The sequence below is a fragment of the Canis lupus genome, chromosome 5, assembly GCF_011100685.1.
Source record: "Canis lupus familiaris isolate Mischka breed German Shepherd chromosome 5, alternate assembly UU_Cfam_GSD_1.0, whole genome shotgun sequence".
NCBI classification, from domain to species: domain Eukaryota; kingdom Metazoa; phylum Chordata; class Mammalia; order Carnivora; family Canidae; genus Canis; species Canis lupus.
Window position 1 is genome coordinate 9,673,777 of NC_049226.1, and position 27,485 is coordinate 9,701,261.

General features: G+C 55.9%; 3 protein-coding genes across 4 annotated transcripts; 2 read left to right on the forward strand and 1 right to left on the reverse strand.

Annotated features, from left to right (window-relative positions):
• The first annotated feature begins 3,877 nt into the window (after positions 1–3,877).
• ESAM (endothelial cell adhesion molecule) lies at positions 3,878–12,084 on the forward strand. Of its 2 annotated transcripts, none has more exons than XM_038535810.1 (7): positions 3,878–4,094; positions 7,325–7,512; positions 8,572–8,773; positions 8,965–9,120; positions 10,508–10,630; positions 10,904–11,030; positions 11,263–12,084. In XM_038535810.1, exons 1-7 carry the CDS (start codon positions 4,025–4,027, stop codon positions 11,576–11,578), a joined length of 1,182 nt encoding a protein of 393 aa, XP_038391738.1. In that variant the 5' UTR covers positions 3,878–4,024; the 3' UTR covers positions 11,579–12,084. The 2 variants fall into 2 exon arrangements, with proteins under 2 accessions (XP_038391738.1, XP_038391739.1); XM_038535811.1 differs by lacking the exon at positions 3,878–4,094 and adding an exon at positions 4,768–4,979.
• A 1,091-nt stretch (positions 12,085–13,175) lies between these two features.
• Positions 13,176–17,957, forward strand: VSIG2 (V-set and immunoglobulin domain containing 2). Its single transcript, XM_038535812.1, has 7 exons — positions 13,176–13,351; positions 13,836–13,999; positions 14,595–14,802; positions 15,610–15,768; positions 16,693–16,812; positions 16,930–17,074; positions 17,771–17,957. The coding sequence occupies exons 1-7, from the start codon at positions 13,291–13,293 to the stop codon at positions 17,901–17,903; spliced, it is 990 nt and encodes a 329-aa protein (XP_038391740.1). The 5' UTR covers positions 13,176–13,290; the 3' UTR covers positions 17,904–17,957.
• A 77-nt stretch (positions 17,958–18,034) lies between these two features.
• Positions 18,035–24,738, reverse strand: NRGN (neurogranin). Its single transcript, XM_038535813.1, has 4 exons — positions 24,570–24,738; positions 19,728–19,954; positions 19,491–19,508; positions 18,035–19,088 (listed from the first exon to the last, which is right to left on the reverse strand). Exons 1-2 carry the CDS (start codon positions 24,582–24,584, stop codon positions 19,733–19,735), a joined length of 237 nt encoding a protein of 78 aa, XP_038391741.1. The 5' UTR covers positions 24,585–24,738; the 3' UTR covers positions 18,035–19,088; positions 19,491–19,508; positions 19,728–19,732.
• Between the last annotated feature and the right edge of the window lie 2,747 nt (positions 24,739–27,485).

Consider the following 27,485-nt stretch of genomic DNA (forward strand, 5'->3'; position numbering starts at 1 on the left):
TTTTTCTCTTTTCTTTCTTTTCTTTTCTTTTCTTTTCTTTTCTTTTCTTTTCTTTTCTTTTCTTTTCTTTTCTTTTCTTTTCTTTTCTTCTTTCTTTCTTTCTTTCTTTCTTTCTTTCTTTCTTTCTTTCTTTTCTTTTCTTTTCTTTTCTTTCTTCTTTCTTCTTTCCTTTTTTTAAATGACTGAGATGTTCCTTCTGACCCTAAGTACGTGAATTAGTAAGAGATTTTCATTCCTCATCTTTATACTCAGTAGTCAAGGGCAGCTCTCTCAAATGAGAGTACAAATGGAGAAGTGTGGTCATCATGCTGTTTATATAAAGAAGAGAAGATCCAATAGAAACATTCAAAAACTTTTTTGAGTGATGCACAGAAAAGGAAGTTGTAAGGTATCAGTCCATTAGGAAAGTAGCTATCTCATTTAGACCTTTCGGGGATTTCTTTGCATCACCTAGCGCTCCACTTAGTGGTTAGTGCTCATGGCTAACAACGAGCTTACTAGAAGAGCAGTCAAGGGTCACTTTGGTCTCACGGCTGGGACTTATTAGATTGGTGATTTATCTTTAATGACTGCCCCAACATCTCTCAGGTTCTCTACTTTAGATGGACTGCAAATCCAGGTAAGAGCTATAATTTTCCCTATTTTTTATACTATTGAAGATAAAATTGCATATTGATAAAAAAATGTTCTCCTTCCTACAACCTGAATGACTCAAATCAGTGATTTTTCTCATCCTGATACCTCTTAGTTGATGCTTATTTTTCGAATGGCTGGAGTGCTTTTAATCAATGGGATGACTTTTATTAATGTCATTTTAGTCTAGGTTTAAGCAGTTGGCTGTTTTCTGATATGAGCTGCTAAAAATGGATGCTAGTGGAAGTGCCTGGCTGGCTCCATTGGTAGAGCACGTGACTCTTAATCTTGGGGTTGTGAGTTCAAGCCCCACGTTGGTTGTAGAGCTTACTTAACAAAACAAATTTTAAAAATGGATACTAGTTCAGGGGGAGTATAAATATTCTTGGAATTTGAGTGTAGCACCTCTTCTCCCTGGGCACAGTCTATAGGGATGGGCCTTAGGGAATTTTTATGACTTTGCTTTTCTTTAGAACTTGGAATTACAGACTTAAAGGCTGAGGTTCTGCTGACAATCTTTTAGCAGTAATTTCTTAATATTCAGTGCTAAGTGCTTCAGGAAAAAGCATTATCAAACTTTGGTATCCCCCAAACTTTGCCACCAACCAACCCCAAAACCAACATGCTTTGTGCATTTTTCTTTCTATCCCACTCCCTGTTGCTATTACTTTAGCTGGGGTGGTCATTTGGGGAAAATTTAGTGTGGATGTTTTAAATCTACCTAATTTTACCTGTTTTAATCTACCTGAGAATGAGGCATTACTACTAGAGCACTGTGGGCAGCACAGAGAAGGTGGCCAAGGCTGGATCCAGGAACCAGTATGTTTTCACCATTTGGCTTGGAATGGGTGAGCAGTAGGGGCAAGAGGACGAAACGACACTGGGAAATGAAGCTTGGAAAGAAAGGAGATTGCTGATAACTGAATATCCAGTTTCTTTGGCCAGAACAGTCTAGAAGAGAGGGTAACAGGGTATCATATAACTATATGAGCATTGCTAAAGACAAAAAGTGGACCCTTAATGAAGCCATATATCTGAGTTGGGGGTGGGGGTGGGGAATGGAGACACCATGTTCAAACTAAGAATTAGCACATTTTGAGAGATGAGGTGAAGTATGATTGGAAGAAACGCTAGTGGCCTGCATGTCTCTTAACATATCAAACTATGAACTTAGCTCTTGAATGCAACATGTTTATGGAAGCAGTCTCCAGGTCACTCACAGGTTATCTGCCAACATCCTCACATTACACAAGGGCAGGGAGCAGTGTTCATCCTAAAATGCATCCTGGCAAAAGCTTTCAGAAAGGAAGGGAGCTGCTCTGCTAATTTCTGTCACTTTAATGCGGGGCCAGCAGAAAGAAATGGTTGGGATAGGAGTGAGTGGGAAATTTTTTGGTTGGGATGAGGGCAGTGTGAGAGTCCTGAAGGGCCTGCCCCTGTGTCACAGGGAGAGATTCGCCGCCTACCCATCTTTGGTTGCAGCTTTACTTCCGATGTTGCAAATTATTTAGGATCTACATTCCAAAGGAAAAGTCAGCTACAGAGAGTGAATATTGAGACTCTACCTTGTATAGCACTTGATAGGGCTGAGCACAGCCCGTGTAATTAGATGCTTTGGCATTCCTGGACACAGACAAGAGACTTTGTACTACCTTTCTTGGAAGGAGTTCCTTATTTGGGGTCACTTAACCCTGGTCTGGAAATGAAGGGGGATGTTTATAGGAGGTGGTGGTTTGCACTGTAAACTAAAGAAAAATCTGAGTGTGGTAGAGTAGAAAAAACCAAACCAACAGCCCCCAAGTACACATACACACACACACACACACACACACACACAATCGCTTGACAATGCAAGTGTGTACGGCCTTGCATAAGTGTATGAGACCCGCAGTTCTCTTTTCTGTTGCCTTTGCTGGCTGCCGCTGAGCTGCCAAGTGTTAGATTCCAGGGGTTGCATGAGCGGTCTAGTGTTTGCACAGGCATTTCTCAAAGCCACTGCATGGCAGGTATTTGAAGCGCAGCCAGGCAAGTCACACTAGGAAGAGGCACCTGAGAAGGTCTACGGGGCGCTGTGTAGAAAAAGCCCCTGCGCAGTCGGGCACAAGGACCACATTCCGCGTTAAAATAGAGCAGAACCTTGTGGAATAAATGGAATCGGAGGCCTGGCTGCTCTTCCTCCCAGTCAACTGGCACCCAGAGCAGGCAGCGCCAGGAATTCGTTGTTCTGCTTTCTGGCCCCGGTGACCTTTGCTCGGTGGCTAAGCTGTGCCCTAAGCTGTGCCCGGATGTTCGAAGCATCTGTGTTTGGGCTGTTGGACGGAGAAGCAGGAACAGGTGCGCGCCCCTCTGTGAGGGCGCTGCGGCCGCCAGAGGGCGCCGAGGTGCCTGCGGACCGCCTGGCGGGGGGGATGGGGGGGGGACACGGTTAAATTAGATTCACAGCGAACAAGAGCTGGCCCGGAAATTAAAGGATCAGAGAGGGCCTGATGACGGATGGGGGGCAGCGAAGATACGGGGATAAAGAAACGGGGGGCGTTGTGCGGTCTACCTTCCCAGAGCCGCCCATAAACCCCTCCGCAGTCGGCATGAGGCCCTAAACCACTCTTCCGAGGCGAGGAGCTGGGAGCCTGGCTCCTGTCCTCAGTTTCCCGCTCAGCTCCTGGGGCTTCCTCGCGCCGGCCCTTTCCCTACCCGGGGTGTGCGGCACCAGAGCCGGGGCCCCGGGGGCTTGGGGAGGCTCGGAGGACCTGCCGACCGCCCCTCCCTCCGCCGCCGCAGGTGCACAGGTCCCCTGCCCGGGGGCGGCCGCGGGGCCCCTGCGGGGCGGGGGCGAGGGCGGGGGGGCCGCCGGGACCCGAGCAGAGCCGAGCTTTCAGGCGGGAGAACCGGGCCCCTCCGGCCGCACACCCCGCGGCGGCCCCGAGGCTTCCTCCGCAGGCGGGGGCGCGCCACCCCCGAGGCCGGGGCGGGCGTGCGGGTGGCTCCCGGCGCGGGGGTCCCCAGGCCTCCGGCCGCCCAGGGTGGCGGCTCAGCACCGCTCCCCTTTGCCCCGGCCCCGCGGCCACTTACCCGCCCCCACCCTGCGTCCTGCCCGGGTGGAGGCCGCGGGATCCGCCGTCGCAGCGCGCGAGCCGCCCCCACCCCCGGCGGCGGGTCCCCCGCGCGCCCCGCCCGGGAAGACCGCGACCTCCCCGCCCCCTCGACGCCCCGCCCCCCTGTCCCCGCCGGTCCCCACCCCGCCGGCGGGACACGCGCGCACAGACTCCGGCCAGAGCCGCCCTGGTGTCAGCGGCCCGGCTCCGCGTCCGCCCCGGCTGCCCAGGCGCGCAGCACCTGTCGCTCGGTGTGTCCCGGAGCCGGTGCCCCTGACGCCGGCCGGCCAGGGAGTGCCATGGTTTCCCTGCCCGGGCGCCCCGCGACCAGCTTGCTGCGGCTTTTGTTCCTGGGGCTGAGTACCCTCGGTGAGTGCAACCCGGCCCGGAAGGGGCCTGAGATGGGAGATGGGGTGAATCCCACCCCCAGGGAGGTGGTCTTGGGCCCTGGTTAGGATCCGGATGGATGGGGACTCCCGCCTCTGCTCTTGCCCTCCTCCCCCCTCCCCACCCAGGGCATCCCTGCTGGCAGCGTGTCCACACAGCTATCACCTTGGGTGTGGACTATGTGTGGCGGCGGAGAGGGTCCGGACACGGCTGGGTAGACCTCTGCTGAGTTGTGGGGACCAGTCCTCCCCCGCACTCCCCACCTCCACGCAGCAGGGCCAGATGAGCTGCGCTGCTAGATGAGACACTGGCTAAAGAGCTTAAGGACTTAACTCCAGTCCCCCCTCCTATCCCCCACCCCACGCTCAAGCCCATATCCAGGAGCCCCCAGGAATTCCCTGGGTACCGGGCTGGACAAACACGCTTCATGTCAATTCCCCAGCCCAGATCCTCCCTCTAGCCCCCTCCTGCTTCCTGCCCTGGGAATAAAGGGAGGTGCCCCAAAAGCTTGGCCGTGAGGTCACTTGGGACACAGGAAATGGGGGAGGGGTTTGAATGCCTAAAGGAGCAGAATTGTGACCCCCCCCCCCCCACCATCACCGCGAGGTCCACCACCCCCATTGGTTCCTAGAGCCAAAGGGACAAAGGAAATAGAGAGGAGGCTCCTCAGAGTCGGAGAGGAAGGGTGCCTCCTTGGAGCAAGTGCTTGAGGCGTGTCGGAGGCTTCCAGGAGCTCCCAGGAGCTGGGGTGGCCCTGCGGCATCTGGAGAAAAGAGGACGCAGTAAGAGCAAACCGTTATAAACTTGTTTCACTTCCTCTGGGGCTTTCTTGCCATCTCTTTTCAAGGATCCCGAACTGGGTGAAGGGTGAGTTTGTCAAGGTCAACTTTAATCCATTTCTCTCAGGTCAGAAGTCACCAGATACAGAGAGACCTAGAGTGGAACTCAGCCACAGTGATGGGGACTGAGAAGGGGACCCCCTAAAGCTCACCCATGCCCCCTTTAGCCTGCTATGTGCCACAAGGGTGTTGGGGCATGAAGTCATTAGGGTCCCCACCTGCCACACCAAATCCTGGACAGATTTCTGCTCCTCTAGGCTTGGTGGGCCTGCCCCAGGGTCCCTTCACTTAAGTCTCAGCCCCCTTCTCCCAACGTCAGCCTCGGCCTCTACCGCCAACGTGCCCATCTCTGCGGGGCGCTTGCGACGCAGGAGAAAAAAGTCCAAGTTCGCTGCGTGGGCATCGTCCGCTACCTCTCCTGCAAGCTCTGCCTTTCCTACCCTCACTCTGGGCCTCAGTTGTTAGGACGACGACAGCCCAGGCTGCACGCCCCTAACTGGCCTCCCCAGGGGGCTGCTGAGCTGCCGCCGCACCCGCGAGTCCCTGGCACCCGGGCACCCGGGCGAGCGCCTCGAGCGCCGCGGCCCTGCTGGGATCCGGGCTCGGCCGACCCGGGGAGGCCGTGCGCTCCGCGCTCCCGAGGCCCGCGCCGCTGCCCCTGGGGCGTGAGAAGCCCGCGGGGGGAGTTTCTCAGAGGAAGGGAAACTAAAAATAGTAGCCCCGGGGAGCGGGCCCATTTTTTGTGCTCCTCTGGCCGCGGCCTGCTCCCTCACTCGGGCCCGAAGGGTCCCTTTCTTGGGCCGCCCCGCGTCCTTCGCGTCCTCCCCCAACGCCGCACGGACGCCGTGGGCCGCAGGGGCGTCTGCGGCGGGGGACACCCGGGGCCCGGGCGGGGGAGCCCCTGGCTGCCGACGGGGGGGGGGTGCGTGTCCATCACTGCTGCCACCGCCACCCCCACCTTTTGCAGAGTGAAAAAGAGGAGCGCGGGGCCTGGGGGCGCCGGTGGCGGAGGGGCCCGCGCGTGTCCCGGGGCGCAGGCAGGTTTCCCCGACGGGAACCGCTTGTGGCCTCGGGGCGTGCGCTGCAGGGAGGCCGGGGGAGATCCGGGGGAGATCCAGGGAGACCCCGATGGGCCCGCAGAGGCCGGTCCGCGGGCCGCTCCGCCCGGGCCCCCGGGGCGGGGGGGGGGGGGGGGCGTCGGGCTCCTTGAGCAGAGGTTGTTTTCTCCTGTAGCACCTCCGGCCCTGCGGCTCCCGCGTCATTGTCTTCAGCCTTATCACCCGGCACAAGTTTCCTGCCCCGGCCCGCGGGGACCCGCCAGGAAGCGGACAGGGGGTGCCGCGAAGGCCAAGGAATAGGGGTGGGGGTGCTGGAGAGTCGCGCAGCCGGAAAGCCGCGGGGGTGGCGCGCATCCTGGCCGGATCCGCTCCAGGGGGCGGGGAGCGGGTCACGTCGGGGGTCGGCGGCCCAGACTCGTCGGCCCGCCGTGGTGCCAGCCTCCTCGGCCTGGCAGCGTACAAGCCCAAGGTTATTCCCTCCCGGGGCTTGGGACTCGGCTGCCCGTCTGCCTCTCTCCAGTGTTTCTGGACGCCTTGGCGCAAGCATGGACCCCACTGTCGTCTCCTTGAACCCAACACCCCGTCCACCCCTGAACGCCACACCCACGCCCGGGAGACTCGTACTCGAGTGTCCCGGGGCCTCCATCCGTGTTCCGTCGGTCCCCGCTGCCCAGCGGCCTCGCAGGACGAGCGCGGGCCGCCCGGAGGCTTGGGGCCACCTCCTGGGCCTGGGCCTGGGCCTGGGCTTTCCTGGGGGAGGCCCCGGTGCGGACGCGGGGTGGGGGGGAGCGCCGGGCCGGCTCCGCTCTCCGCTGCCCGAGCTGAGCTGTTGATTCAGACCGAGCCGCGGGTTAATCGGTAATCCGGCGGCCTCCCAACCCCCCCACCCCGCCCGTGGGGTCGAGGAGCAGGAGCAGGAACGCTGGCCATCCAGACCTGCGCCGCTGCCCCCGAAAACTGGGGGAGCCAGTGCGCTGCAAGGGTGCAGGTTAATAGTAGGAAACCTGCCCCCCTCCCCTTAGGGGTCGTCCCCTCCCCGCGGGAAATCTGCCCCCTTCTCTGGGCGCGTAGAAACCCGCTCCTCTGGATGCAAATAAAGGCGCAGGAATGTGTCCCTACCCCCGTTAGGAGCCCTGGGCTGAGCTCTGACAAAAGCAGGACCGTAGGGCAGCAGCCCCTGGGCGGTGTTCGAGGCCCAGGAGGTGGACCTGCGAGCTCCGTCCTCTCCCGCCGCGCGTGGGGCAAGGTCCGCAGGCCGAGCGGGAGCCGGTCCTGGGCGCTCACGCTCTCGCCTCCTCCGCGCTCTTGTGCTCAGCGTCCTCCTCGCGGGCCCAGCTGGAGCTTCACGTGCCCGCGGGCCTCGCCAAGCTGAAGGCGGTGGAAGGCGCGGAGGTCGTGCTCCCGGTGTGGTACACCCTGCGAGGCCAATCGCCCGCCCAGCCTGGGCCGTGGGAGTTGCTCACCGTGATGTGGTTCTTGGAACAAGGGCAGGATCTGAACCAGGTGAGGCAGGAAAGCATCTCTGCCAGAGGCTGGGGGCAGCCTGTGACCCGGCCCAGGGACGAGCTGGCGGGAGTGGGAGGGGTGGCCTGGGCAGAGGGGACAGGGAAGGAGTTGGGGAGGAGGAGTGAGGTCCTCCTCACCGCCGGGGTGTTTGGTCTGACTTCGGAGGGTGCCCGAAACGATGTTCTTGTCCCCAACTTTCTCCCGAAATCCAGGACACGAAATGCAGGAAAGCAGAAAAGCATTTTGCTTTGCTTTGCTTTGCTTTGTGGGAGGGACAGTGAGGATTAAGGTTTCATCACAAGGGGAGGGTTAGGGCGAGGATCACACAACATGGAAAAGCTGAGCATCTTCCTATTTTCACCTTCTTTGTGCTTTGGACACTGTCACAGGCCACTTCTCTTCCCGAATCCGTCCCCTGAATACACTCCTTTGAGAGACAAGGGGCAGGCTCCTTACACTTACCCTCCCTCCTTCCTGACATCAGACTTATTCTCCAAGGCAGAGTTACCCAGAAGCCAATGAAACTTCATTTTCAAAGCCCCATATTTGCTTCGGCTCCTCCGAAGGCTCTGGAAAGTATGTTCAAGAGGTCATTTGATAAGCAGGGGGGCTGTATGTGAGAAATTGAGATTGCAGGGTTAGATCCTGGGTTCACAGGGTCTGAACTTATACATGGGGAAAGGGGACATCTTCAAGATAAAGAAGAGTATAAAAAGATTTTTTAAAAAATCTTGGGGGTACCCCTGCAATCCAAGTTTCTTTCATAAATACCCTTGTTTACATTATCCCTCACCCATTATACCACCTTTCTAAACGCCCCAAATGGGAGATGAAGAGACAAAGCATAGGGGGTCAAGAACTGTTGTGGGAAGAGGACCCAGGGGCAGAGAGAGGGAGGCTAGAGAGACAGCAGGTGAATGAGGAGCTGCTACAGGGTAGAGGGATGAGTACAGGGAGGAGCACTTGAAGACTGCCAGCGTGGGGGAGGCGGGTCAGCTGAGCCTGTGGGCACAGGGCACACACGGAATAACGGGGAGGCGTTGTGCTCCCCACCAGGTGTTGGCGTACATCAGTGGGGCCACATCAAGCAAATCTGGGGTATCCCTGGTCTACTCCATGCCCTCCCAGAATGTGTCCCTGCGGCTGCAGGGCCTCCGGGAGAAAGACTCTGGGTCCTACCGCTGCTCTGTGAATGTGCAAGACCATGAAGGCAAAAATAGGAGCCATGGCAGCAAAACTTTAGAACTCAGTGTGCTGGGTGAGTGTGAAGTACACTTTGCAAACCTTCCCCAGCCCCATGGGGGGAGGGGGGGGACAGGCAGGTCTCTCTCCCAAATGGCAGAGTGTAGAGGTTGGAGGAGGGGGGTACAGGGAGCATTTTGGGGGGTGGGGATGGCAGGGGTCTGTTTTTCCTTGGGTTTGAGTTTTTAACCCATCTTTCTGCTCCAGTTCCTCCAGCTCCTCCCTCCTGCCGCCTCCTGGGCGTGCCCCGCGTGGGGACCAATGTGACCCTGAGCTGCCAGTCCCCAAGGAGTAAGCCAGCTGCCCAGTACCAGTGGGAGCGGGCACCCCCATCTGCCCAGGTGTTCTTTGCACCAGTTTTAGGTGAGGGCACTTGAGACTGTGGCTGGGGTAAGGAAAGATGAGAGGCACCAGAGGGGACGGGGGGCGGGGCAAAAAGGGGAGGCAATGCTGCGAGGTACTGGGGTGGAGGAGGATGTGGAGAGAAGGGGTGGGAAAAGAGGGCCCTCCAGGTGCAGGCACTGTGCTGGGGGCTTTCAGGTGCTGTGGCTCTGGAGCTAGGTAATCTGCATTCAAATTCCAGCTTTGCCATTTACTAGCTCTGCAACTCTGAGCTATTTCTAAAACGGGAATATCATAGCCCTGATTTGGACCCACTAGTTATAAAAGATGTTTTGAGGACAATTGGACATTTTCTTTCTTTTTTTTTTCTAATGATTTTATTTATTTATTTGTGAGAGACACACACAGAGAGGCAAAGACACAGGCAGAGGGAGAAGCAGGCTCCCTGCAGGGGACTCAATCCCAGGACCCCGGGATCATGACCTGAACCAAAAGCCAGACGCTAAACCACTGAGCCACCCAGGCGTCCCTGGATATTTTCAATATGGATAATCAGATAATTACTCTTAGGTGTTAGATAATTCCTTTAAAGAATTATTAACTTATCAGATGTGGCAGTGGATTTGTAGTGATGCGGCTGATGTCCTTACGTTTTAGAGACTTATGCTGAAGCATTTATTTCTAAATGTCTCGCAAAAAAGAGAAATGAAGTAAGTAGAGCAAAATGTTAACAATCATCGAATCAAAGTAGTGGGTATATGGATTTTCATTTTGTCCCTTTTTCTACTTTTCATTTGACCAGTTTGATAATAAAAAAAATTATTTGTATTTTTAAAATAGTACTTAGCTCATAGGTTTGTTGTGAAGTTTTCATAAGTTAGTCCATGTCAGGAACTTAGTCTCTGGGGTAGAGTCAGTGGTCAATAAACTCGAACTGTTACAATGGTTATATTATATTATCCTTTCAACACCATCAAAGAGGTCATATTACCTCATTTTACAGATAAAAAAACTAAGACCCAGGAATAGCCAGTAACTTGTTCAAAGTCACATGGCCTGTGGGGCATCTCGGGGTTTCTGATTCCTAGCCTAATATTTTCTTTCTCATCACACAGCCAATCCGAAATAAAAGTAAAAATGGTATTTGGGTTGTTCTGGGCATCAGTTCCTCTCTGAATCTTTTTAGAAATCAATCAGGGACACTGAGCAGTGGAAATGGCAAGGGGCATGGGGTTCGCAGTTCAGTGCCTGGGGCTAGTACCCAGCATGCCGGCTGTCACAACTTTTCCCACTGTGAGGCAACAGACAGATGAGTCTCCCAGAGAGACAAAGAAGATGTTCCAGAAGGGGCAGAATTTTTTCAGGGGGAAAGAGGGTCCCTGGACTTATGGCCAAATTGTGTCCACAGATGCCATCCGTGGATCTTTAAGCCTCACAAACCTTTCCAGTCCCATGTCTGGAGTCTATATCTGCAAGGCCCACAATGAGGTGGGCAGTGCCCAGTGCAACGTGACCTTGGAAGTGAGCACAGGTCAGTGAGGGGTAAGTGTGGTTAAGGAGAAGATTGGACACAGGTGGGGGCGGGGTTGCAGGAGGAGAGGAGGCCTGTCTGCTGAGGCCTCTCAATGTCAACAGGACAAGGAGCTTGTCCTGGTCAAATGTTTGTACAAATATCTGGTCACTGACTGACCATTTTCTGCTTGACGGGAAGAAAAGAAAAGGTTTCTGGTGGCGGTGGGGTACAGGGATTGGAGGGGGCGGGGACCAGCTGGGAGTCTCCCTCTGACCCCAAGGCTTTTTCCAGGGCCAGGGCCTGCGGTGGTTGCTGGAGCTGTCGTGGGCACTCTGGTGGGGCTGGGGATGCTGGCCGGGCTGGTCCTCTTGTACCACCGCCGGAGCAAGGCCCTAGAGGAGCCGGCCAATGATATCAAGTAAGTGTCTCTGCTCCAATGGGGTTCTGCTCGCTTCCCTTGGTGCTCAGAGTTTGGGCAGCTGTCCTCTCAGGGAAAGGTGGGCAGTGGCTGAAACGGCTTTCCATTGGGTGGGCTTTAAGGGAGGGGAGAGTGAAAAGGTGTGTGACCAGGGAGGAAGACAAAGCATGTAGAAATGCTCCCCTGCTCCCCCTTCCAGCTTCTGACCTCTTATTACTTCTTTGATGACCAGGGAGGATGCCACTGCTCCCCGGACACTGCCTTGGCCCAAGGGCTCAGACACAATCTCCAAGAATGGGACCCTTTCCTCGGTCACCTCAGCTCGAGCCCTCCGGCACCCGCAAGGGCCTCCCAGGCCCGGTGCCCTGACCCCCACGCTCAGCCTCTCCAGCCAGGTCCTGCCTTCACCCAGGCTGCCCAGGACAGATGGGGCCCAGCCTCAGCCAATATCCCCCAGCCCGGGTGGGGTCTCTTCCTCCACGCTGAGCCGCATGGGCGCTGTCCCCGTAATGGTGCCCGCCCAGAGTCAGGCTGGGTCTCTGGTGTGATGGTCCAGCCACTCATCAGCTAAGCCATCTGGTTTCTCTCCTTCCTAGACGGGTCCCCCTAGCACAGAGGCCTGAGTCTTGGGAGACCACCTTCCAGACCTCCAGTTCTCTGCTCACACCTTTCTTTACTATGGGGAAACTGAGTCTCAGTTAAGATCCAAACATTCAAGAGGTAGAAGAGGAAGTGAATCTTGGGGATTAGGAAGAGGGCCACCCCCTCCCCCAGGCCTTCCTATGACTGCAGGGAACACTGCTGAGATGTGGCCCTGGTAGGGACGGGCCAGTCCAGGAGTCCTCCAGGCCCTTGATCTGTACTCCACCCCATCTAACAGCATCCTTCACTCCCACTCCAGCTCCCTGCATTCATATAACCTGTCCTGCTGGCTTGGTTGGGTTTTGTTGGGGGCAGGGGATAGGGAAGGTATTTTTTTTTTTAACTAACTTGAAATATGTTTTTGTTTTTATTTTGCAAATTTTAATAAAGACGCATTGTGTTTGTATGGAAAGTAAGAGTCAAATTGCCTTTTCAAACCCAGGAGGGCTTCTCCACACAGCCTCCTGGAACAGCTCTCCTAGGGTCTTTAAAAGGGTCATTTGTGGGGGCGCCTGGGTGGTGCAGTCAGATGGACAACCAACTCTTGGTTTTGGCTCAGGTGATGGTCTCAGAGTGATTGTCCCGGGGTCCTAAGATCCAGCCCTGCAGAGTCTGCTTGGGATGGATTCTCTCTTCCTCTCCCTCTGCCCCTCCTCCTCATGTTCTCTCTGTCTCAAATAAATAAATAAATCTTAAAAAAAATAATAAAAGGATCACTTGCTATCAGGTGGCATGGGGAAGGCTCCGAAAGTCTGAGGCCAGGAAGATCCTAACTCACTCTGAGCAGCAAGGGGATGGAAGCCGGTGCCCTTTCAGCTAGGGCTTGACAGCTCACAGACTTGGGGTGTAGATCCTCTTAATCTTCTGATTCCTCTTAAGGACAGGAGAGAGAAACCTGACTTGTAGACCATCAAGTCCTGCCCTCCATGTAGTGAGGGAAAGCCGGGCATAGGACCGGGTGCAGGCCTGCGCCCCAATTTTGCTACAGCCTGTCCTACCTCCTACCCAGGTGGCGTCTCCTCCAAGACTCAGTTTCTCTCCTGGAGAAATGGAGTGGCTCTGGGAGTGGGGAGGTGGCTCTAGTTTCCATGGAAACCCCTACCTCAGCAGGCAGTGATAAAGGTGCCAAAGAAGGGATCTCAGAGAAAAGGCCTGGGAAGGAGTAAGAATCTCTGGAGGGGTCGGGAAGGGAGGGTCTTGGCCTGGGCCTCATGCTCCAGGCGGGACCCCAAAGTGGTGACGCCCCGGTGGCCAACTCAGGTTCTCAGAATGCCTCCCTCTTCTTCCAGGGCGACTCTGGGTCTACAGAGAGTTCCAGATCTGATGCCTGCCCCGGGTGGGGAGGGTGCCCTTCCAAGCCCAGCGGGTCTGGGGACGGGGTGGTGGTGGCTGGCAGCTTCAGAAACTTGGAGGGAAGAGGGAGGAAGAGGGAGTAGGCCTACAAAGGCTCCAGTCTTGGGGCTGGAGGAGGGAGGAGCATTCCCTTACCTCAGGGACCGGCCTCTCCCCTTGTTTGCTCTGAGATAGCCAGTCTCACTCCTGCCCAGCCGAGGCTGCCCCCGTGGGTGCCGCTGTCCCTCCCACACACGCACCCACCCACCCACTGACTGGACACGCCATGGCCGGGCTTCCGGGGCTGCTCCTCTGCGCGGCCCTGCTGGGCTTCGTCTGCCTGGGCGGTGAGGAGGCCGCGGGGGGCCGGCAGGGCTGGGGGTACAGGCCGGGCTCCCCACTCCTGGGGCCTGCTGGCTCTGTGGGGCGCTGGGGGGCTGGGGGCGCTGGGGGGCTGGGGCCATCGGAGGTGGGCACTTGGGGGGGGCAAGCTGGGCCTCCCCGGGAAGGTCTCCACCTCCCCCCCCATTTGTCTTACCTCCCCGACAAACACACCCTCATACCGGGCCTCGGCTCCGTCCTTTTACCTACAAAACCCAGCCGAGCTGTGCGCTCCTCCCTCCCGGAAACCGAGAAGGGAGGGATTGGAAGGGAACTGAGCTCTGGAGGAGGAGGAGGAGGGAGAGGGTCCTCCAGTCTGGGCCCTGGGTGCCCCTAGTCTGGGCTGGACCCCCACATCACCCCCGGGGATCTAGGGCAGGGCCTCCCCTCCACCCCAGACCTGTGCCTTCCAGCCCTTCTCGGCTGGCCTCCCCTCTCTGTGTCCCCCAGCCCCCGGGCTAGCTGTGGAGGTAAAGGTGCCCGTGGAGCCCCTGAGCACCCCCGCGGGCAAGAGCGCAGAGCTGACCTGCAGCTACAGCACGTCCGTGGGAGACAACTTCGCCCTGGAGTGGAGCTTTGTGCAGCCTGGGAAGCCCGTCTCGGAGGCCCATCCCGTGAGCTGAGAGCAGTGGCAGGGAGTGGGGCTGGGGGAGGCTGGAACAGGGGGCCCAGCCAGGATGAGGGTGCGGGTCAGAGAGGGTGGGTTTGGGGATCGGCATGCTTGGATAAAAAAAAAAGAATGGATTCTTCCTAGATCTTAGCACCACAGTCTGCCTGCCGGGGTATCCCCTACAGGGCTCTGTGCATCCTCCTCTCCCCTACCTTCTACAAGCAACTCCCCTCTCCTAGTGCCTTTCCAGCAAATAAACCCACTGCTGTTGAGCTCTAGTGATTGTTAGTAGGATCAAATGATGCCCCTTCCAAGAATATCTGCATTGATTCCCCGCCCCCCCAAATTGAGAACCATGCTTAGCAGAAAGCAAAACAACAAGCAAATAAATGAGCAAATAAAGTTCATTTAGCACCCAGGAAGGGATGGCATTTGGAGACAGATAGACCCTGCTGGTTCCTGCTCCAGAGCATTAGCTTCCCTGCCTGGTATACAAGGAGGGGCCTCGTATACTTTCTTATACCTGCTTTAAAGAAAGGACAGTAGAGTGGATGCCAGGCAGAAAAAGGCACACACGGGTGTCTTCTGCTTCTCCCCAGATCTTGTATTTCACCAATGGCCACCTGTATCCAACTGGTTCTAAGGCAAAGAGGGCCAGCCTGCTTCAGAACCCCCCCACAAGAGGGGTGGCCACCCTGAAACTGACTGATGTCCAGCCCTCGGATACTGGAACCTACCTCTGCCAAGTTAATAACCCGCCAGACTTCTACACCAATGGCTTGGGGCTAATCAACCTTACTGTGCTTGGTAAGGCAGCCTGGGGAGCCACCAGCCACCCCTGTATTGTAAAAGATTGCACTGGGCCTGCTAAGTCCACCCCCATATCCCCATTTCTAGCCCAAGCACACCCTGCTCCAACCTCGACCTCGAAGGAGAATACCTCCCTCCCCAAATCCTCTAATCTCCATAGTCCTACTCCTGCTCCACCCTCCACAAAGAATGCCTCCTTCCTCAGTCCCTAGTAACAAAGGGTTCAAGAGAGAGAAAACCCTTCCCTTTTATAGGGATCTGAGTCACATCCCCAACAACTCTCTCTTTGGAGGAACATCCCATTTGTAGCTCAGATTCTTTCTCTCCTTAGGTCAGTGGCAGAGAAGGGAAGTGGCCATTAAAGGAACAAGGGCCCCTGCCACTAAGGCACCAACCTTGTGTTCCAAGTTTCTCGCTCCACCCCAGAACCTGCTCAGAGATGAGCAAACAGAAACTCTTAAAGAGGCTGGGGATGTCTAGGTGGAAAAGTGAAGATTTAGGAGGTGTGTAACAACTGCATTCAAATAGCTGAAGGTTTGTCCTGGGGATGAGAGGTTTTTCATTTCTCTTTGTGGACAGAAATTGGGACCAAATGGGTGGATGTTGTATTAACACAGATTTTGGCTCAGCACGAGGAAGAATTTTCTAACAATCAGAATTTCCAATAGTGGGAATCATTTCCTGGGGATGCAGTGGGACGTGACCAGAGGTGGACTACTATTTGGTCAGAGCAGGAAATCTAGCACTTACTGGGTGGGGAGGGGAGCTAAGAGATGGCTAAGGTACTTCCTGTGATTTCTGCAGTGCCCCCCAGTAGTCCCTCCTGCAGTGCAAGTGGGCAGACCTCCGTGGGGGGCTCTGCTGCACTGAAGTGCAGCTCTTCCCAGGGAGCCCCCAGGCCAGTGTACAACTGGGTGCGCCTCGGATCTTCCCCTGCACCTTCTCCTGGCAGCATGATGCAAGGTAAGGGCCCAGGGCATGGGGAAAGGGGGACTCAGGATCTGAGCAAATCTGGTCTCTAAACTCCACACACCCACCCTTCTCGGTTCTGTCCCTGTGGGTGTGAGAGAAACGGCTCTACATTTCCCTGCTTCTCTCTTGGTGTCCTTATGGTTCCCTCCTGTCTGCCTCCCTGCAGTCTGTGGCTCCGCGGTCCTGGGAGCATTTCTTGACTTGAATGTCCTCTGATCTCTTGGAAGACAGTGGAAAGCAGGGGGTCTTCTATGACTCCCACATCTGGGGGTTTCTTAAGGGTTGTGAATCATTTGTAAGCTTCCCAGAGAGGAAACTGAGGCAGAATAGCATGGACTGGCTGGAGTCATGTAGTCAGCATCTTGGGAGGAACCATATCATTGGGTAAGAGCCTTGGCTCCTGAGCCTCCTCATGCTTGTTCCAGGGCCCATCCCTTGCCCCAGCCCCAGCCCCAGCCCCAGCCCCAGCACACCCCTTTATCAGTGCATAGAGCCCTCCAGACCATCTGGTGTGTGGTCTGCCTTCTAAAGGGAAGGCAAGCAGCTTAGTAAAACATTTGGGTGAGCTTTGAGCCGCCCCAGAAGATACAGTTTCTAGCAATCAAGCCTTCTCCCCCCCACCCCCAACCAGGAACCTGACATCACCCCAATTCCAAGAGTGTGCTACCTCCCCCTCCCCTGAAAAGGCAGCTGTGTAGGGTGGAAAGAGCATGGAAGTAGCAGCAGCTTTGGCACTTCCTTCCAGGGTCACCTTGGATAATCACTCGCCTTCTCTGAGCCAGTTTCCCCCCTAATAAATGAGGTTAGTCCCTTCCTGACAGGACTGTTGCAAGGGTGAAATGAGACATGCCTTCAACCGGTAGCTGCTCACTGTGGGTTGAGTGAATGATGGAGCACTTCCTCCTTACCCTCTAGATGAGGTGTCTGGCCAGCTCATTCTCACCAATCTCTCCCTGACCTACTCTGGCACCTACCGCTGTGTGGCCACCAACCAGATGGGCAGTGCCTCCTGTGAGCTGACCCTCTCTGTGACTGGTAGGGGATGCGGGGCAGAGGCCCCGCTGGCGGGCCTGGGCTGGGGAGGCTTCGCCAGAAACCTGAGGGGGGTGGGCCAAGAAGGTCTGCAGCTCTGAGTTTCCCATGTCCCCTTAGACCCATCCAAAGGCCGAGTGGCTGGGGCCTTGATTGGGGTGCTCCTGGTCGTGCTGCTCTTGTCAGTTGCTGCATTCTGCCTGTTAAGATTCCAGAAAGAGAGGAGGAAGAGGCCTAAGGAGACATATGGGGGCAGTGACATTCGGTGAGCGGAGGGCTGGGTGGTGGTGGTGTGCGGACGAGAGACAAGGGCTTGGGTTATGAGTAGGTGACTTCAGCCCTCAAACTCTGACATCTGTAGGGTTGTTTTGGGGTGAGCAGTGCTGCTCAGCTCTGGGATTTGGTGGTGGGGGTGGCAGTACAGCAAGTATATTTGCGTGTGAGGGTGGAGGACTTGGTTCACCGCTTCCCTTACCCTCCTCATACTAAGAGAATTTCTCAGGTTTTAAGGCTTTTTCCTATACATATACGGGATATGGATGCCGGGAGTTAGAGCCTTCAACTGAGTTTAGATCTTCTGTGTGGGGTAGTAGGGAAAGGAGAGGCAAACGCCACTTCAGTCATCCACCTTAGCTGTCAGTCCTGGGGTCCAGAATAGGAAGCAGAGCAATATTTCTCAAAGTGTGGTCTTTTGATTACCTGGACAGAAAATACCAGGCGCTTCTTAAACATTCAGATTCACGCTACTTCCTATCCCTCCTGAAGCAGTGTGCGTGTGGTGTGTGTATGTGTGTGTGTGTGTGATGGGGCCTGGAATCTTCATTTTAACTCCAAATCCACAGATGATTTGCATGCACATTAAAAATGTAAAGTCCTCAGGTTAGAGGATGGGGGGGGAATGGGGGGGGATCCTCTGAGGGATGCTTTCAGCCTCCACTAAAAATTTTCTTATGTCTATCAGGGAGGATGCCCTTGCTCCTGGGATTTCTGGGCAAACTTCCGTGAGAGCCGATTCTAGCAAAGGGTTCCTGGAGAGGCCCCCCTCTGCCGGCAGTGCGACAACCACCAAGTCCAAGCTTCCTATGCTTGTCTGATTTCTCCCCCTATCCTTAAGGGGGAATATCAAGAATTAAAGCCCTTGGGTACCATGCTGTTTCCCCTTCTTCTCTTCTGGTGGCAAAGCAAATCCCCCCAGGCGGCACAAAAATACTACCAGCACGGGAAAGAATGGGCTTGGAGTCCTAGAGGTGATGCTGCGGGTGGGAAGTTTGGTTGGCGGCCAAGACAGTGGGTTTTAACCAAGGTCGTCCTTGTCCCCTCGTCCCCGTCCTCCCCTCCGCTCTTTGGTTTGGTCAAGGGAAGTCCGCTCAAGCTTCAGGCGATGGCCTGGTGCACCCAAACTCCCTCGCCTCCGGCACCCTCTGAATACTTGGACATTCCTCTTTATTGTTCACATTCCAACCCAGCACGGTCACATGCACACACGGAGATAAAAATCCTTCGGGCCACAGCCCCAGGAGCCCGGCGGGGGGCGGGGCTAGCAGGGGCGGGGGCGGGGCCGCGGCAGACTCCTCCTACCGAGCCTCCCCGGCGCTCGGCGTTTGCATAAACCAGGTGAGAGCTGGAGAGGCGGCTCTCGGGGTGCGCTGGGGGGGGGGAAGCAGATTACAGGCAGGCGTGGGGTGAGGGCGCGAAATGGGTACTTCTCTTAGGATCAGAGCAATAGGTACTTCCCTTAGGATCAGAGCAGGAGGTATCCGACACCATGAAAACCCTCTTCCTCTCTCTCCTCGCCCCAGAGCCAAAGTTCCGGGGCGCGGCTGGGGCGCGAACAGCGCAGAGACGCAGAGCGCCCCCTTTAGCTGCGCACAGAACGGAAGGACTTTTTTTTTTTTTTTAAGTGAGTGTACTTGGGCGACGCTTAGGGCGCCCCCCGCAGTGCGCGCAGGGAAGTGCACGGCGGCTGCGGAGGCAGAGCTGCATGCGGGGCGCGGGCAGAGGTGGGCGAGAAGCAAAAGAAGGAAGACAGGAGAGCGCGGGGCTTGGGGTTTGGGGCTCGGGTGGGAAGGAGGGGCGAGTGGGGACCGTACTAGCCCGGAGGACTAACTAAAAGGGCGCGGGGCTTAGCGACTCCTCGACGGAGCCTGCCTGGGAGAGGGAGTCCAGGGACGCGGGGAGGGCTCCTGAAGCTGGCAGGTGGTGGGAAGGAGAGGATCACAAACACGGCAGGGAAGTCTCGTCACTGCGAAGGGGACGCGGCATCCATCTCTCCTCGGCAACTGCGAAGAGAGAAGGTCTGAGCACCTGCCCTCCTGGCACCTCCTCTCCCCGGTCCTGCCCCCCTTCCTGAGCCAGGACACCGGGGCGGCGAGCGCCAGGGGACCCCAGTCACCCAGAACCGCCCGCCCCCCCCGCCCCCCGAGTCACTGAGCGGAAAAGAGCCGGCGGCCTGTGCGTGCGCGCCCGGGGTGCTTATAGCCTCAGGCCGTGTTCGCGCGGCCAAACCCGGGTGGCCGCGTTTCCGTGTCGGCCCAGGGGGGTCCCCGCCGCAGCCTCGGGCGTCCGGATGTAGCAAACCCCGCAGGCTGGGGGCGGGGGCGAGGGCGGGTTAGAGGGCAGGGTGGGGGATTTGGTCCTCCCCCCCCCGGGGCCTTGCACCCGCTGGCGAGGGTATTCTTTACCTTTGAAAACGCTCAGTTCTTCGGTCCAGGGCGGGGCAGAGGGAGGAGGAGAGAGGGGAACAGGTGAGCTCTCGGCCTCCTCCCGGCCCTCCCCCCGCCCCCCGCCTCCCCGTCTCCGAGGTTAGGCCCCCACCCTTAGCTCCCTCTGCACCCCGCAGCCCTCCCCGTGGTCGTCGAGCTCCTCGGGTGGGGGAGAGCGGTCCCGGCTTTGGGGAGGGCAGCTGCCGCCCGCCTCACCTGGCCTAGTCTCCGCTGGGGCCGCCGCCCGCGCCTCCCCGGGCGCCCCCAGCTCCGCCCGTTCCCCCGTGGCCCGGGCCCTTCCGGCCGCGCTCTCCACTCTTTATCTTCTTCCGCGCCATGTGGCCCCGGAAACTCGCCTGGATTTTGGCAGCGGCTGCGTTGGCGCCGGGGTCGTCCAGCGGGATGTCTAGGATGTCGTCGTCCGGCTTGGAGCACGCGCTCTCCTGGGGGCGGGGCGGGGGGGCACTCGTGGGGTGACTGGGCTGGGACCCCGCGAGGGTGGGGTGGGAGCAGAGCCTTGGGGACCTGGACCAGGGCGGCGCGCCCGTGGGAAACGCGGGGAGGGGAGGAGGGGTCGCGCGCTGGTGTGTGTGTGTGTGTGTGTGTGTGTGTGTGTGTGTGTACACCTGTGCGCGCGCCTGTGTGCACGTGTGCGTCTGTCCCTCCAGGAGAGCGGCAGGCAAAAAAGTTAGGGTGGGGGGGTCAGGTGGGCACAGCTGTTTCCAACACAGCAAACAGTCGCGCGCGGTGGCAAGGGGTACAGGACCGCCGGATGGCCCTGCGCGAGCCAAGGGTCCTTTCACCATCAGCTGAGCTGCAGAGCTGCAGAGCTGATGGAGCGTGGGCCGGGAGGAGCAAAGTGAACAGCAGTAAGGTCTCCTGGAAGTGGCCTCTCCTGCCCCTGTCCTCAGAGGCTGCCTCCAGCTCTGAAGGGCCCCTTCGGAGTCCAGGATTCCCTGGGACAGGGTGTAGAAGAATCAGGCTAGTCCCTAACCTGAGGAAAATCACACCAGGGCTCAAAGCTGGAATTAGGGTGAAGGTGGGGCTAACACCCCCCCACCCCCCACCCCAGTGAGTCAGCCTCCCTCCACCTGGGACTAGAGGCCCAGAGACTGCTTTGCCAGGCTGTGGATTCTTTCCTCTCCAATGCTCCCCAGGAGGTAGGCAAACACAGAACAGAGGAGGTGGTCTGGAAGGAAGAAGCTACGGAGAAAAGGCTTCAATCCAAAAAAAGGACAAAGGAAAGATAAGGAGGAGCAAGAAGCCCTTTGCGTTGTGTGCTCCTGAAGAAAGAGAGTATGACAGTAGCTACTCACTAAGCACGCCTGTTGTTCCAGGCACAGTAACACAATGTTTTGCAGAGGTTATTTTGTTCGGTCCTGGCAAAGCTATGACGTACCTTTTATCACTATCCTAGTTTACTTCTAATAAAACTGATGATTTAAGTGTTTATAAACCTGACATGAGGTCACGCAGATAGTTACTAGTGGACCTAAGATTCAGACTCTTGTATGTCAGAGGCCCGAGTATATTTTCAACCCCTATTCTGGAGGATAAGCAAAGGCAGTCAAGAAAAAGAGCCAAGCTCTACCTCTTGTTACCTAATGCTTTCTTATCAGGATCATAATACCTGCCTCTAGGGTGGTGAGGAAGAATAAATAGCAAGATCTACACCCAGTTTCTGGCACAATCTAGTTGCTCAATAAATGGTAGCTATGAGGACGATTCTTTTAATTAATAAGTTGATGTGAAATAGTTGTTTTTGTAGGCCAAAGGTGGCCAGATAAAAATAATTTCATATGGTTCAGCCTGTAATAATCACATCCACCCCCATGCCTCAGGTTTCTATCTCCCACAGCCTGCCCTAGCTGAGATAGGTGAGGGTTAGGGAACCGAGAAAGTATTGCTTTTAGAGGTAAGGCTCTGAAATGGAGAGGGCCTCAGTCCCTGAGCCCTTCTGTTGCTTAATATTATGCACAGCATTAATGTGGGTTGGGCTGGAGATGGTTACTGAGGGAGTTAGAAAGGCATTTCTCTTTTGATCTGACCCTCTGGCATCTAGGAATTGTCTTTCTTTTCTTTCTTTCTTTCTTTCTTTCTTTCTTTTTCTTTCTTTCTTTCTTTCTTCTTCTTCTTTTTTTTTTTTCCTAAGGACTTCTACTGCTTTAAAAATGGCTTCCCCTCATCATACTTCGCAATGCTATTTTCATTTCCTGGGCTTCTGAGTGCTGCAATTTGTGCTCAAGATGCCCACAATTGATTTAAATGCAGTTAAAGGGAGTTATTAAGAAGCCAGTGTGATTGTGGAGGGGATTGACCCTTTTTGTCTTTGCAGGTCTAGTTCTCTCTCTCTCTCTCTCTCTCTCTCTCTGACATCTTAGTCTCTACCTGTAATCAGAAATGACTCTTCTGGGTTCCTTGCGTCTCAGAGCTCATGCCCCTGTTGGGATATCCTTAGGGAACAGTGAAGCTTCTCCTCAACAGAGGACAATGATTAAAAAAAAATAACCCAGCACAACAGCAACACAAACCCATTCCTGACCAACCTATCCTTGGCCAGCAGCTATGGGGGAAGGGGTATCTTCCCCCATCCATGCTATGACCAACCTGCTATCTCTACCCACCTCAGCCAGATCCAGAATGGAAACCTGGAACTCCATACAGGCCAAGCCACCCAACACACTGCTCCTCCCCTAAATCACCTCTCTTTCCCTCCAGCTGAATTCTCAGGGCAGAGGTGCTAGATGGCCTGTCCAAAGGCAGAACTGGAGAGAAAATAAAAGGAATCCAGGAAGGGTTGTGGTTCTGGGCTGGTGCCTTCTAAAGCCAAGATTTATGGTGTGTGCCTGAGAGCTCCATATAACCAGAGGTGGAAAAATACACTAGTGAGTAAAATAGGAGCCATGGCTTCTGGTCCCAGGTGGGCATATCACTGCACCTCTGAGGGTCTCAGTTTCTTCTGTCGCAACTAGAACTCAGCTTAGAGGAATAAATTATTTAGGTCCCCAATCCTAAAAGCCTTAAGAATTATCTCTGCCTATTGCTTATTACATGCCAGGCCCTGTGCTTGCACACATTACCTCACTTAATCCCCATTTCAGAGGTCAAAAAAACAGCCTCAGAGACATTTTGTAACTTACCCAAGGCCACAGAACTAACAAACTGTGATGGGATTCAGAAGCCTGCCTGTTAGCCACTGCCTCAGGGCAGGTAATTGTTTATATGAGTTCAGCTAGACCAGGCCAACTAGACTAAGCAACAGCAAGGAGTAGGATCCAAAAAAAAAAAAAAAAAAAAAAGTCTCTTTGCCTTTTCATATTAAATAAATGGAGGGAAGTCATATATATGTGACCATGTAAATCAACAACTGGTACATTTGAATCAGCAGCTCTGCCTCTTAAAAAAAAAAAAAAAAAAGGCTGTTTTCTTCTCATTTCTGTTTGAGCCTCCTTCCCAAGGGGCAAGAAGGTAGTAAGGCAAGACTGTTTCCCAAACACCAGGTCAGATGGTCAGCAAGGAGAGCCCCAGGATGAGAGATAAAGAGGGCCCTTCCTTGGAGTGCCTGGCTGGCTCAGTGGGTAGAACATGCGAAGGGAGTTGACACGGGGTGGGGGTGGGTGTAGAGCCTACTTTAAAAAAAGAAAAAAAAAAAGAGGGCCCTGCCTCTAGACCCCAGATGCACTCTGTTCTCTACATGTCCCAGCCCCCTTCCAGCTGAGTCCACCTCCACAGAATGGGGATGGGGCAGAAAGATGCTCAGTCCCAGCCCTGTCCCAGCCCTCTGCCCCCATCACCTCTTCTCTCTTTTCTTGCCCCTTGCACAGTCTGACAATGGTGCCATCTCCTGTTTAGTCCTTTAGCCCTTCGGATCTGGGACAGGGCCTCATAGGGCGGTTGTGATGATTAAATATAAAGTTAGATACACGGTAAGCCTTCACCAGTTGACCAATATTATTGATATTAGTGAGTCAAAGTCATAAGAACAACCACAATGATGTGCCCCTATGTTCTTTCTCCCTCTTGGTACCCAGACATAGGGAAGTCTCACCTCTTCTAAAGTGTGCTGTTCTTTCCTTCCAAACCTCACTTTTTTTTTCTTTTGTAAGCCATAGGGTGGAGGGTGGGGAGCTGGCAAAGTCATAACCTCTCGTATCATTAACTGGGTTGACTGAATGACAGAGAATGCAAGGACTTTGGAGTAGTCTTTCTCTATATGTATAGGGGCTAAAAATAATGATTAAAAATAAAAAATATATATAAACACATTTAATAGACGTATGATCACTGTACTCCGCTAGTGTGCTAGGAGCCAGGTCCTGTGCCAGGCGCTTTCATACCCAAGTCACCTTAACAGCAACCTACTTTGGCATCAGGCACTCGCAGCATCCAGGTCTCCGTGTGGGCGCTGACAAATTGCAGACACTTCCTTGCCTCGCCAGCAGGGCTCTCTCGCGGTCACTTCACCCAGCCCCCTCCGGGGCTAGAAGGCGTTGGGGGACGGGCCAACCCCTCCCCAGAACCTCACTGACGAGGCTCTCTGCTGCCCAGCATCACTCCTGAGCTAACCAGGGTGGACTGACTGCCCCCCCTCCCGTCCCTGCGCTGGACGGTGCACCAGGGTCACGGAGATCATCCTGTCTGCCCACCCACGGCGGTGGCAGTGGGATGGGGAGTGGGGTGAGGGCGAAAGCCAGGGTAAAGGACACCGAAAGGAGTCGCCGCAGCTTGGCTGCAGTCTACAGCGTCTCTCTGGGGGTGGGTGTTGGGAAGTTCCTCTTCTCGTCTAACCTGCAGCCGAGCTCCCCGTCCAACCTAGACTGCCTGGCGAATGGGCGCCCGGACGCCCCCGCGAGTTGGGGAGCATTTCGCCTAGGGCTTCCAAGTCAGGCGGGTACCTTCCACCACCCACCACCCACGTCTCAGCAGGCGCCCCTTATTGCTCCTGGGTCTTCTGCACCCGCAAGGCGCTTCCATCCCTTACTCTCCCTCCAGGGGGTTCTTGGGAGCCCCTTGCCCCGGATCGAGCCGAGCGCCGGTCCCCACGGCCCTCTAACTTACGGTGCAGCAGTCCATGCTGGTGTTGGGGGTCCTTGGCTGGGGCACGGGCTGGCGCAGGGCGGGGGTGGGGTCTGGGTGGTGCTGGGTGGGGACTCGGGGGCCTCGGCGCGCCCGCTGACCAGCGCCGCGGCAGCCGCTCCGCTCCCGGGTCCTCTCTCCCGCGCTCCGCTCGGCTCGCGAATGTAACCTGAGCCCTTCGGTCGGGAAGCCAATCAGGAGGGGCCCTCGCCGGGTGGGCGGGGACTCTGCCGCGGGGACCACGCCCCCTCCGCGCTCCCCCCGCCCCCCGCCCCAACCCCTCCGCCTACGCGCTTCCATCCCTGCCTCCTACACACCCCAGCCTCCCAAATCCAGCCCCCTGTTTGGCGAGGCGGCAGACTGCCAGGCAGATTCATGCCGCCGCGGGCAGAGGGGGGCCCCCGACACCCCGGGCACAAATACACTCACATCTGGGCGCGGCACCCCTCCCGCCCGCATGCGGAACACCACGCACCCCTCACCCACCTCCCCAGACTTCCACAACTTAGCTGGAGTCCCCAGTATGGCTCCAGCTCCTCCTCCCCGCACCCCCCGCCAGTCCTCAAAGAAAAGCCCCCTAAGACGTGCATTTTTAAAGTCCCCTCATCGCTCTGCTAAGAGAACCAAGAAAACCGTCGGGACAAAACCGGAGGGGGACCACACAGCAACACAAAAGCTCACGAGCCCCACGTGGTGCAATGTGCAAATGTGGTGGTGCCCCGGGGTCACTAGAAGGTGCACTTCTACGTGCACACTCTACAGACACAACCTGAAAAAAAGAGCTACCCAGATCTTGTGCACACTAGGCAGGTAAATGCAGACGTGTGCGCCGCCTATGGAGGCAGGTGCTCGCCCTACCTGCGATGTCCTCCTTACCTGTTATCTGTCCTCTGTCTAATGTATGTATTTATGCATAGCCACTGGCTTAGGAGAAATACCCTTCCCTCTCACTCCCCATACCAGAATCTCCCTAACCTCTTTAAAAATTAATTTATTTGAGAGAGAGGGAGAGAGCAAGGGTGGGGAGGAGAAGAGGGAGAGGGACAAGCAGACTCCTCTGTAAGCTGATGGGGAGAGAAGCCCCACATGGGGCTGATCCCACCACCCTGAGTTCATGACCTCAGCCAAAACCAAGAGTCCCTCACTGTCCCTCCCTAACCTCCTGATCCATTGCTTCAGAATAAAACAAAAACTAGCCATTCTCACCTTGCCTGTGAGAAGAAGAAAAATACCTTAAACCCTAGTGTTGGGAAATATATTAAAAAAAAAAATCGTCTTTTGAGGTCTGTGGTGGAGGAAGGATGTGGGCTTTGTGAGAGGCTGGAAAAAGAAGATATAGGAGGCACGTCGTGGAGCGGTGGCCTAGCCACAATTGTGCTGACCAGTGCCCCCCTCGGACCCCCAGCCTGTCAGGGTACTATTGCTGGCAGTGTGGCATGTTAAGTGGGGGCCATCTCGGAGGAAAATAGAAAGCCTTTCTCAGCTAAGGTCCCAGAGGAGGGAAGGTAGAAAGGATGGCTGCTGCTCAGGTAGGTAGACTGAAGCAGAGCAAAGAGGGGCAAGTGCCCTGTGGGTCTGGTTGGGACAGGGGACCCTGAAACAGCTCTGCCGTGAATCCACAGCCACTGGGCAGTCACAGTGTGGCTTGTTGCATGCTTCCTTCCTACCTGAATGGGCTACAGGCTTTGCTTGCCAAAGGGAAACTGAGTGGGAGGGAAATTCTGGTGGCCACTCATGCTGGGAACAGGCTTAGTCAGCTTGGGCCACCAAAATTAAGCGGGATGCTGGCCGGGATTCCAGGGCTAGGGGTACAGGGGTGTCTCTCCCAGCATCTTTGGGACCCACCCACCCTTGTAACTGAAAATCTGTTCCCCAATCTGTCTCTGGCACATCGTCTATCCCCCACCTCCACCAAATGGCAGGATGTCCTGGGAACTCAGCCCCTTGCCTAGATGATGGGCGCATCGGGGGCTTTGGGTTGTATCACTTCCTGTTGGGCCTCAAATCTAGAATCCAGAGGAGAAAGGGAAGGAGGAAATTGGGGACAGAATGGGTATCAGGCCTGGACTCTGCTTTTCTCTTCCCAAATTAGAGCTGAGGAATTCGGGATTTAGCGAGTTTGCAGTAAAGTCTCGAAGTTGCTAGGCAACATCCCTCTGCAGGCTGCGCTGCCTCTGGGCCCTTCTTCCTGCTGGTCAGAGCTGAAGGGGGGGTGCCTTTACAACATGGCCCCCTAAACTCCCACACAGGCAGCACAGCCCTCCCCTGTTCCCGCAGGACGCCCTTGTGTGGGGTGAGGGTGTCTCTGAACGCTGGCGGGCCGTGGAAGAGCAGACACGGCAACTGTCAGTTCCATCCGCAAAACAAGCATCTCGGCAACAGCCCACTTGAGGCGCCCACGCAGAACTGGCCACTGTGTCTGCCCTGGGGGATGGGCGGTCTTCGAGGTAAGGAGAAGGTAGAGGAAGGCAGAGACCGGAATCAGAAGACATGCAAACTCAGATAATCCAGAGGAAGGAGCAGCAACACGTACATTCTCATTTAAATGGCACACACTCACCCAGAGGTACAGAGACACCCCCTGTTCACACATCCACAGAGACACCACTGCCACCCACTGCCATCCAAAGATCTGCACGGAAGTGGACCCCTTCACCGAGGGCACATGCTTCCGTGGTGAGGGCCTCCTTTCTTGGGCTAGGTGGCTGGGGTCTGTCAGCAAGATGGGCTGGGTGGGACTCTGAGCCCCGCTCAAGTGGACAAGCTGGGAGAAGGGACAGGAGCCGTGTGGAATGCCTGGGGCTGGCTGCTTTGAGGGGCCGGCTGCCTCAGTCTGCAAAGCTCAGGAGCTTGGCAGAGGGGCGCCAGATGACCCACCCCACGAGGGACTGCCTGCCC